This window comes from Stylophora pistillata, chromosome 5 (assembly GCF_964205215.1).
Source record: "Stylophora pistillata chromosome 5, jaStyPist1.2, whole genome shotgun sequence".
Taxonomy (NCBI): domain Eukaryota; kingdom Metazoa; phylum Cnidaria; class Anthozoa; order Scleractinia; family Pocilloporidae; genus Stylophora; species Stylophora pistillata.
In genome coordinates this window covers 12248512-12258129 of record NC_142523.1, presented here as the reverse complement: position 1 = coordinate 12258129, position 9618 = coordinate 12248512, and the positions used below count along the sequence as shown (strand labels likewise).

At 39.0% G+C, this 9618-nt stretch overlaps 2 protein-coding genes across 5 annotated transcripts in view; both read right to left on the bottom strand.

The window, feature by feature from the left end:
- Positions 1 to 9618, bottom strand: part of LOC111344327 (uncharacterized) — a 47908-nt gene that overhangs the window by 15372 nt on the left and 22918 nt on the right. The window contains exon 15 of one of the 3 annotated variants that reach the window (XM_088760221.1): positions 9024 to 9135. The exons of 1 other annotated variant lie outside the window; for it this stretch is intronic. In XM_088760221.1, coding sequence (XP_088616347.1) covers positions 9061 to 9135 — 75 coding nt within the window. In that variant the 3' untranslated portion in view covers positions 9024 to 9060. Of the gene's footprint in view, positions 1 to 9023; positions 9136 to 9618 lie in introns of those variants that run through there. One more of the 3 variants, XM_088760223.1, reaches the window with a different exon arrangement.
- LOC148730329 (uncharacterized) lies at positions 1168 to 9034 on the bottom strand. Of its 2 annotated transcripts, none has more exons than XM_088760230.1 (5): positions 8895 to 9034; positions 4531 to 5025; positions 3151 to 3315; positions 2286 to 2945; positions 1168 to 1581 (listed from the first exon to the last, which is right to left on the bottom strand). In XM_088760230.1, exons 1-5 carry the CDS (start codon positions 8911 to 8913, stop codon positions 1448 to 1450), a joined length of 1473 nt encoding a protein of 490 aa, XP_088616356.1. In that variant the 5' UTR covers positions 8914 to 9034; the 3' UTR covers positions 1168 to 1447. The 2 variants fall into 2 exon arrangements, with proteins under 2 accessions (XP_088616356.1, XP_088616355.1); XM_088760229.1 differs by lacking the exon at positions 8895 to 9034 and adding an exon at positions 7436 to 8856.

Below are 9618 nucleotides of genomic sequence, written 5' to 3'. Positions count from 1 at the left end.
AGGGAAATCTTATATATATACAAGCCGAGGTTTCTTAAGAAAATGAAGTAAAAATCCACATTTCGCGTTTGGGGAGGCAAATCACACCTCATGCGAGTTGATAAATTCACGAATCACGCTCGCCTTTCTGTAAAATTCACGCGTCACAGTTAAATTTTGGCTTCAACCAAACGTTACATATAAACCCTTTGCCAACCATTTTAAATGATTCATGATATCTTAACAAGCTACCAAAACCGCTGCAAGTCAGAAATATTCCTACCCGTCACAGAGAAGATTAAAAACCAGACTCTGAGTTGAAGAAAAACTTAAAGAGTGTCAATCGTAACAAGGAACACCAATATTAGTGTAATTAATAAGCTGGAGTCAAAGGACCCTAACTTGACCACCTGCCTCTCTGAAAGCGAGCTTCGCCATACAGTTATGTTCAACTCACAGTCTACTCCGTGTACAGCCGCCCCCTTGCCTCGAAAAATAAAAAAAAAGAGAAAAAAAAATCGGCAAGGGGCCTCAGAATGTCTGGCTTGTAATTTCTCCTCGCGGTGTCACTCTTAAATCAGATACAAAAGCAACGAGAATAAGTATAGATAATCGCATGGGGCCGAGTAAAATTAAGGATTAATATCACGCGTGTTTTCGGAAGTTGCTGAAATTGCCTGAGTCGCGCAGCGACGAGGGCAATTTCTGAAACTTCCGAAAACATAAGTGATATTAATCCTTAATTTTACGAGAAACCATGTGATTACTTGTTCACAATATAAGGGGCAATATGTTTTCTTACTGATCTCGCGCAAAACGGGACGCCATTGCTACAAAACAAACAGAAATTTCTTTACCTTGGCAGCCGTTGCTAAGCGATTTTCAGCCAATCATTTTCAATTAATTTTGCCCGGAGCAATTACAAAAATTAAGAAAAAATGCCCTTTGTCTTGACCAATCAGGATTCAGTAGTTTTGCCCCTTATATGATAAAGTAAATGATCACCATTTTAAGGAGCTCCAGTTTGTCAATCAAATTCTCCTTGTCGGCATCATAGGAAATGTAGAGAGAGCGGTGTGGAGAATATATATCAATCTTACGGTGTTAAGGGATGGTGGGTGGCTTTGCAAAGGTTACTTGCCTTCTGACATGAAAGGAACAAAACTGCACCACTCAAGCATACAATAATTAGGTTTGTAAATGATTTTTATTCGGGTTTACATGTGGAACGTATGACAACACAGAAATGTGCCAAATGCATGTCTGTAATCGATAGGATAACTTAAGGTGTAACCGCTTGGAATCTGATTGTGTCCGCCCAAGTATCAACTCATACTAGAATTATATCCTACCGAAACAACGAACAGAACTACTGTCAATGATAAAGTGAAGTTTAATCCTTTGTCTCAAAATGCAATCACTTAATAAGAAAAAAAAAGGCCCACCGGAGACTCAGTAAGTTTTTGTTTTACATATATTGAAGAATGAGTATAAGTAAATCAGCCAGCCGATTTGCTGTCGCACCTCCGTACGCCATATTTGATGTCGAAATTGTTACCAACAGCAACATCGCTGGAAATAATGGGCGAAGCTGCTTGGAACCTACCAAGATGAAAGTTGAAAAGTGTGAGTAACACACTGAACATTGTTAACAAAGAGTTTGAAACTGCTGAATTGAGGTCAAAGGAAGCCAGCGCCTAACAACAGACGACAAACTGGAAGAGTGTACTCGTAAACGACTAGCCTGTGGATAGCTTGGAGCATATTAGTAATGTTTATTTCGGATTTCTGACTGCAAGATATATCCAAAATACGGTTCTACAATACTGATAATATGATAATATAGTTTATTTCGGACCACTTGCAGCCCAAGGCTGAATTACTGGTACAGTTTTAAAAATATACACACTTGGAACCTACTGCAACACAGTTAACTGGTTTTCTATCAGTCTGACCGAAGACGGTTTCAAAAGTGGAGAATTGAAAGCTCAATTTATCGAAAACGCCCTATTTCTTTTAATTTTGCGGATAGGCGAAAACGAATTCTTTTCAAAACGGCCGGACGTGAAAACCAGTGTTTTAGGACGTTTCGTGTGGACGATAGGGAAAAGAAGGGAATGTCACACTGTATCAATTAATACTGAAAATAACGTATTTCTCTTCAAGGTTAGTTCGAAAGTCGACTCCAGTCTCCTTCGCAGCCGTTGCTTATTCGTCACGCCACTTGTTCTCTGGGAAAGAAAACGAGTTGCGTGACAAGACCGAAAAAAGCTGCGATAGAGTCGACTCTTCAACACGTGACTTACCGCAACGTGGATGTTCGCGCAGAGTATTTGCCAGATTATGAGTATCAGCTGAACAGTTCTTTTTTTGTACTTTACTCTCATTGTGAAGAAGCTCTTTCCAATCATGGGCAGCCTTCGTGCACTGCTTACTTAAGCACCTTTTCTCTCCATCGACAGATTCTGAATTCTTGATGCAATATTTCACGGCTTCATCATAAATTGCATTGACGTACCCGCACGGGTCACCAGAAATGAGTCTGATAACGGCTGTGTTTTCGGTGATTCCCCTTTGGTCACTGTCTTTCACTCGCATTTGTAATTCAAATTCTTCACCTTCCTTGAAAACAAAGTTTTGCGTTACCCTTATTCGTCCAGTGAATCGGTGAATGCAAAAATAATTTTCTGGTCTGACGGTGCCTGCCTCGAAACAGAAATCGACGGAGATTTGAGGACAGGGACCAGGCTCTATACACTGAGAGCCAACTTCAACCTTTCGCTGCTTTCGCCTTGACATCTCGCCATATTGTCGTTGTTGTGTGACCCTTTCTATGTAAAACACAAATGGTCGAACAAGGGTAGACAGAACTGCGCTCACAGTAACATTCGCGACTACCGTTTCGTTGTTGATGTTTTCAGGCAGGAACTTGACTACTTGGTCATGAATTTGCAGAGGATTTGCATCTAAAAGAAAAAGAAATGATTATACAAAGGGAGTTCTCAAATGTTTTAAGAAAAGGAGAGCGTTTCAAACTCAAATTTATCAATGAATTAAGATGAAGCAGTTATCGAAAGACCACTAGAGATATTGATCAAATATTACTCAATACTTGAGACAGCCATAGTCATCTTCTTTAATTTTTGTTTTTAATTTACTGTTGGCGCTCACCTAAACAGTGGGACTCGCTCGACACTCCTGTCTTGTTAAATGTTTGTTTCTCTCCTGGACACTTCTTACACTCCCTTTGGCCTTTCTCATCTTGATATGTGTCTGACGTACATCGTAGACAGGAACTGCTAAAACCAGGAGCGTAACGAAATCCAGGAGCACAACCTAAAGAAATAATATCCAGTGAGTACAGGCAACGTGAAAAAGTACTATCAGTCGATAAATGGACATTATATTAGAGCAGTTTTAAATTGAGTGTCGGAAAACCAAAACGAGGTAATCACAACTGCCGATAGGAAAAAAGGTTAGCGTCATCATCAGCCAATGAGAACTCAAAATAGCAACGACAACCTGCTTGAAGCGCGGAAAAACGAGATTGACCAAGTCGTTATTAGCTTAAATTTTGCATCTGATTGGCTGAGATGGAGACGCGAGTTCCCCAAACAAATCACAGGTCGAAGGAAGTAAAACAAATCCAAAATTAATCCAGGATCACTTTCCGTACTCAATTGAAAATTTAAAGGCAAGCGAGCAACAGCAAAAGAAGTAAAATATGTACAGGAAAAATCTTCAAATATGAAACATTGGCTTTGTAATATTTTTACGATCCTCCCCTTATGGACAATTGAGCAGTCAATTTTCTTTAGTTCTTTAGTCCCCCCTTTTATGCTCTGTTGGCGACGACGGATAAAACGCAGGCTGTCATTGGTAGAAAGATCGTGTTGTATCAGTAAACAAAACACAGACCAGAGCTAAAGCTGTCACTCCATCTGCTAGTTTGTATAATGTTCCATCATTTCCCGGAAGTTTTGAAGGTTTTCACGCTTACTTGCAGGCGCGGATCCATACCGGTTTCCACCGTTTTACGGAAATAGGTGAGAATTTTCATAATGAAAAAAATAAACAGATAATTATATATTTTCAATAAATTAAAGTGCAAGTTGCTGCAACTATATCTTCTGACTGACTCAAAAAGCCAGGAAGGGGCACTTCAGGTAGTTAAAATTGAAAACGTTTCCCAGGGGAGCATGCCCCCATACCCCCCTTGGAGCTTGTGCCTTCGGCGCTCGTTTTGCAGTAAATCGGTGAAAATTTTTCCTAGATCCGCGCCTGACTTGGATTCTCATTTCAGTACGTACAGCAATAAAGCTCACACACAGCAAACGCTCGAATACCTAATGTGGTTTCGTGTTCAAAAACAAAACAGAAGAAAACAGGAATGATGAAAAATATAACCAAACTGGCCTAACTGTTGATAATACAAATCGTGGTGTCAGAGCAACTGCGATTCTAACTAATCACGGCAATCTTTGGTCATTGCAGTGAAGTGAAATTACACCGTCGTAAACAACGAAAAATCCAAACGTCTTCTTTACTTACCACATTTAGTACTCGACACTTTAACTGAGCCCACGGCACAACAGGGTGGCGGTATATTCTTGCCACAGCAGGATCGCTTATCTGATATGGTGGATACATTATACTTGTTATACCTGGTGCCATTTTGGAATATACTCGGAGTCTTGCTCTCGACGTCTCCCTTATATTTTCTCGTCAGGGTACTTATACAAGCTGTAATCTTTGTTGAAACTTGACTATCTATCACATTCGTTGTTGCTGTAAATATCATTGGAATTCTAAAAAAAATACTTTTCACTCCCGGCAGAGAGCTGAGTATATCTTTAGTAGCGAACACGACATCACTGCAGTTTGATTGAAGATTAAGAAGTTCGGATGCTTGTCCAAAAAGAGAAGAAAACTGCGCTTTGGTGTGTGTTATGGTGCTATTTGTGAGCCCTCCGTCAATTTGATAGTGAAATGTGATGTCGACTTCGTAGCATCTAATGATGTCATAGTTACCAATCAGAGAAGCTTCTGAAATCAAAGAAAAGGAATACTATAAAATGCATGGTTCATTCATAATTGTGGTCTAAACGAATAAGGGAATGGGTATAATCACTTTGAAAAAAAGAGCAGTTTTCGATTAAGCGTCATAAAACCAGAACCAAAGTTATCCCATCGACCGATTAGATAAAAAGGTTCAAATTTTCATTGGCTAAATTCTTGAAGCGCGGGAAGACACGAATGACCAAGTCGCTATTGTTTTCTGATTGGTTAAGAGGATGGCGTGGGATTTCTGGACCAATCACAGGGCAAAGTTTAGCAGAACCAAGGCAAAGATCCCGATTAAAGATTACTTTCGATGCTGAATTGACTATTTCTCTATGTGCAATAACAGCAAGGCTGTTTACAAATTCATTGGAGAAAGTGAAAGTCAAGGGTGGGTCTTTAGAAATCTCTCAAAGAAGAAAGACCTGTTCCTCTAACTAAACAAAGCCCTTATTTACCGAATGGTATTGTGTTCCCATATTAAGGGTAATAACACTGAAATTTAATAAATGCTGTATGCTCCCTACGGTAAATCTCGTTTCTTGAAACTTTGCTAATGAATAAGTATCCTCGCCTAATTTCTTAACCCTATCACGTTCATTATTGGTTTCTCTTGACCACTACAAGTAGTTCAATCAGGAAAAGAGTATATTTTTGTGACCAGACAATCCGTCGGTCGCCTAATAAAAATATAAAATGGTGCTACCAGATAGTCGCGCCTCATGTGTGTATGAAAGGTTTAGATAGAGATTCAGCTTGTGTAATAAGTATTGTTGTCGTTCACGATAAAAAAAAAGTCATCATATAAATTAGCTAAGTTAATTAGCTACAAGCTTTTTGTTTGGATTTGAGTGGATTTCGAACTGTAATAATTCGATCCTCAAAGACAATGAAGAATACTATGATATAATGCAAAGCATCTGGTTGTCAATTTCTTTATCTACTTAACGAAAATTCCACAAGTTTCTAACGTTTACCCAGCAATTTTGTGTGATTGGCTTCTAGTGTAACAACCAGCAGCTTTCATGAATTAAATTCCCTGTTAGGAATCGAACGCATTATAAAGGGAATGCCGGGAAAGTGTTCGATTGGATCTACAGAAAACAGTTTACTAGTAAGTTTCCGCGAATTTACGAACAATTTGGTCGAAGGCATCTTCGGCGTATTGTTCTGTTTCTTATATTGCTACACGACGCAGGAATGATGGGGAACAAGGCACCATCAGCGCTTGAAAGCAAATGTTAGCGAGAAATTTCGTACAGGCACTCTTAAATTAGGTCAGGCTATCATCCAAACCCGGGCTTGAACTGAGAATTCATTATCCAAACATTACATTGAAATCTTTAGTCTCGACATGTAAATTTGTCGGTAAAATTGTCGGTGATGCGCTTTTGTAGTCGAGCAAACTCGGCCCTTCTCGGATGACAAAGCGCAATTGATTCTTAGTTGACTCTGCAAAGGATAACATTCAAAGTCTCTCTTGCCCTCAGCCGATTGACTTGGTGTAACGAAGACGAAGACAAATAAAATCAAAACCATTTCTATCATCACTGCCATATACAGCTTCCTCTTTCAGTTCTTTTCCTTGTACAAAAAAAGGTTTAGATAGAGATTGAGCTTGTGTAACACATATTGTTGTAGCTCATAATGAAAAAAATCAACGCATAAATTAGCCAAGTTAACTAGATACAAGCTTTTTGTTAGGATTTGAGTGCATTTCAAACTGTAATATCTTGATCCTCAAAGACAATGAAGAATACTATGACATATTGCAAAACATCTGCCTGTCGCTTTCTTATCTACTTAACGAGAATTCCACAACTTTGTAAAGTTTGTCCTCACAATTTTGTGTGATCGGCTTGTCAACTGGTGTAACAACCAGCAGCTTTCATGAATTAATGTCCCTGTTAGGAATCGAAGAAAGGCAATGCTAGTGTTCGATTAGATCTACAGAAATCAACAATTTACAAATAATTTTTCGCTAATTTACGAACAACTTGGTCAAAGGCATCTTCGGCTTATCGTTCTGTTTCTTATTCTGCTGTATGACGTAGGAATAATGGGGAACAGTATGCCATCAGCGCTTGAATACGAATGTTAGGATTAGGGAGAAATTTCGTACAGGCACTTTTGAATTAGCTCAGACTTTCATTCAAACCCGAGCATGAACTAAGAAAGCATTATCCAAACACAGACTACATTGAAATCTTTAGCCATTCTTCCTTCATAGCATTTATTATTTATATAATGAAGGTTTCTTCTTATCGTGTACATTTGTCGGTTAAAGTGTCTGTGATGCGCTTCGTAGTCAAGCGAACTCGGCCCGTCTCGGATGACAATGCACAATGGATACTTAATTGATTCTGCAAAGGATAACATTCAAAGTCTCTCTTACCTGCAGCCGATTGACTTAGTGTAACGAAGACGAAGACGAATAAAGTTGAAAATAACATCAAAGTTTCTTTCGTGCGCATCATCTTTGCAGTGGTTTTCAGTTCAGTGAAAAACAATTCAATACATCAATTCGCCGGAAATGACCTCAATAAGGAAACCCGAAACACGAAGTAAATCTTAAGCTAACGTAAACTTTAATATACCGATCAAACCGGAGTATACCTGACAGTACTTTGACAGAACTCTTCTCGAATTAAAAATAGCATCAAAGTTCCCTTCGCAAACATCATCCTTCCAGTGGTTTTCAGTTCTGTGAACAGCAGCTCTTAAAGAAAACGTATTTCAGAACACCAATTAAAGAGGAAATGACGTTTAGGTTCTTTCCGTAAAAAGGAACGGGGATTGTCTCAAACCGACTCCAACAATGAACTCGAAATGCGAAATAAATCCTAAGCTCACGCAAACTTTACCATGCCAATAAAACCGGAGCATTTCAGACAAGTTTTTTTTCTGTATTTATCATCATTTTATGCTTAACGACTTTTGAAAGACAGGCACTTCTTGAATACAGTTCCCTAAAAGAATGGGTTTTTTTGTTACGAAAATTGCACATCCCCGTTCAGACAAACAAACCGGTCATTTTCAGACGTTCGTCAAGAATTGGTACTAAATTTGTGCTATCAGCGTTTATTTTTGTTTCATCTTGATTCCTCCTGTTTCGATTTGTTTCATCGTTTCATCTTGTTTAATCATGTTTCATCGTGTGAAACCTCGGGGTACGTGACATTGAGTACTCAGCGCTATGGCTGAGGGACAATATTAACCCCTCCCCCCTCCCCGAGTGATTAATGATTATGCGATCCGTGCATCAAATACGAGGTCACTCTTTATTATGGTTCGACTATTCTTTCACTCCTTTGTCCGATAAGTAATAGACTAAATTGTGGGTACTGGCCTTTGAGTCACAGAAATTTCTCGCACAAATCTCCTCTTTGTAAATCAATTCACGAGAGCCAACCACCTTCCACTGACTTCCTTATCTCCGGTGGAATATTTGCTTTATTTGAGAGAAGGTCAGCGATGGAAATATTTTCATGACGTGACATGAGGTAACGCTGTTACAAAATGCCTTCGCATTACAGTCGAAGAATTCCAAGCAACCAGTTCTCATGGGTGGAAAGTATTTTTTTTTTTACAAAGGTGGGATCTTTTAAGCGATCACCTTTGTAAGGGTTTATCTTGTGGAGTTTGGTACGGAAGAGTTTTCGCACAGAATTTTTCGCCCGGGACCTAAAACAACCTCTTCATCAATTTCTCCATTTTGAAACTCCTTCATAACTTCTACATATACTCAAGAAAGAGAGGAAAGAAACGTTTTTTGTCGTACTGGTTCAAGTTTATTTGCTCCCAAAACTTAATGCAAATGATTTCAATCTAGATGTGTAAAAAGTAACACTTACCTTTCAACCTCTTTCCCATGTTACAGTGGACTCATTCCAGTTACTCATGCACTTTTCCATTGAGCGGTAAAACGGCGTTTTATTTGCCACAGACGTCGCCGTCGCTTCTAAAATGCAAATGCTTAAAATCTCAAGCTATGATCCCCCAGCAGGCTCTTCGAGGTGGTTAATCCTTGACACACTTGCCCAGGCCATATTCGATGTCGACATACTTACCAACAGCAACAGCTCCAGAAACCTTCTAAGATAAAAGCTAAAAAGGGTGAGTAAAGCATCAAACGTTGTTTGCAAAGAGTTTGAAACTGCTCTTAGAACAGAGCCGTATTTAGAAGAGACCAGCGTCCGACAACGCAAGATAAACTGCAAAAATTGTACTTGTAAACGTTTAACACGTGGAGAGAAGCGACAACTGGAAACACCTTTGCGTTCGCAAGCTGATGAACGGCTAAAAAAGGAGACGGAGAATAGTTCAACCATCGCCGTTTCCCGTAAATACTATACTTTCAAGTTTAAAACATGCTATAAGGATATCTGAGAAAACTTGTCATTAAAGTTTTCACAAGAGAGAATTTCAGTCGTGAGCAACTTAATCTGAGACACACAATTCAGATTAAAAAAATTAAAATTCAACCTGTGAATCTCAAGAAGCTTACGACTAAGTTAATTTAATGTGAACACCAGTAGTGGTCAATTTAGACTTCCGAACTGAAAATCTAACATGTTC

What these genes read in the sequence shown, in the direction of transcription:
- LOC148730329 (XM_088760229.1), bottom strand. Translation starts at nt 7,517, where the DNA reads ATGATGCGCACGAAAGAAACTTTGATGTTATTTTCAACTTTATTCGTC. An exon ending in AGTGTCGAGTACTAAATGTG is followed by an intron (nt 3,316 to 4,530) that starts GTAAGTAAAGAA and finishes TTATTTCTTTAG; the next exon opens with GTTGTGCTCCTGGATTTCGT. An exon ending in GAGCGAGTCCCACTGTTTAG is followed by an intron (nt 2,946 to 3,150) that starts GTGAGCGCCAAC and finishes TTTTTCTTTTAG; the next exon opens with ATGCAAATCCTCTGCAAATT.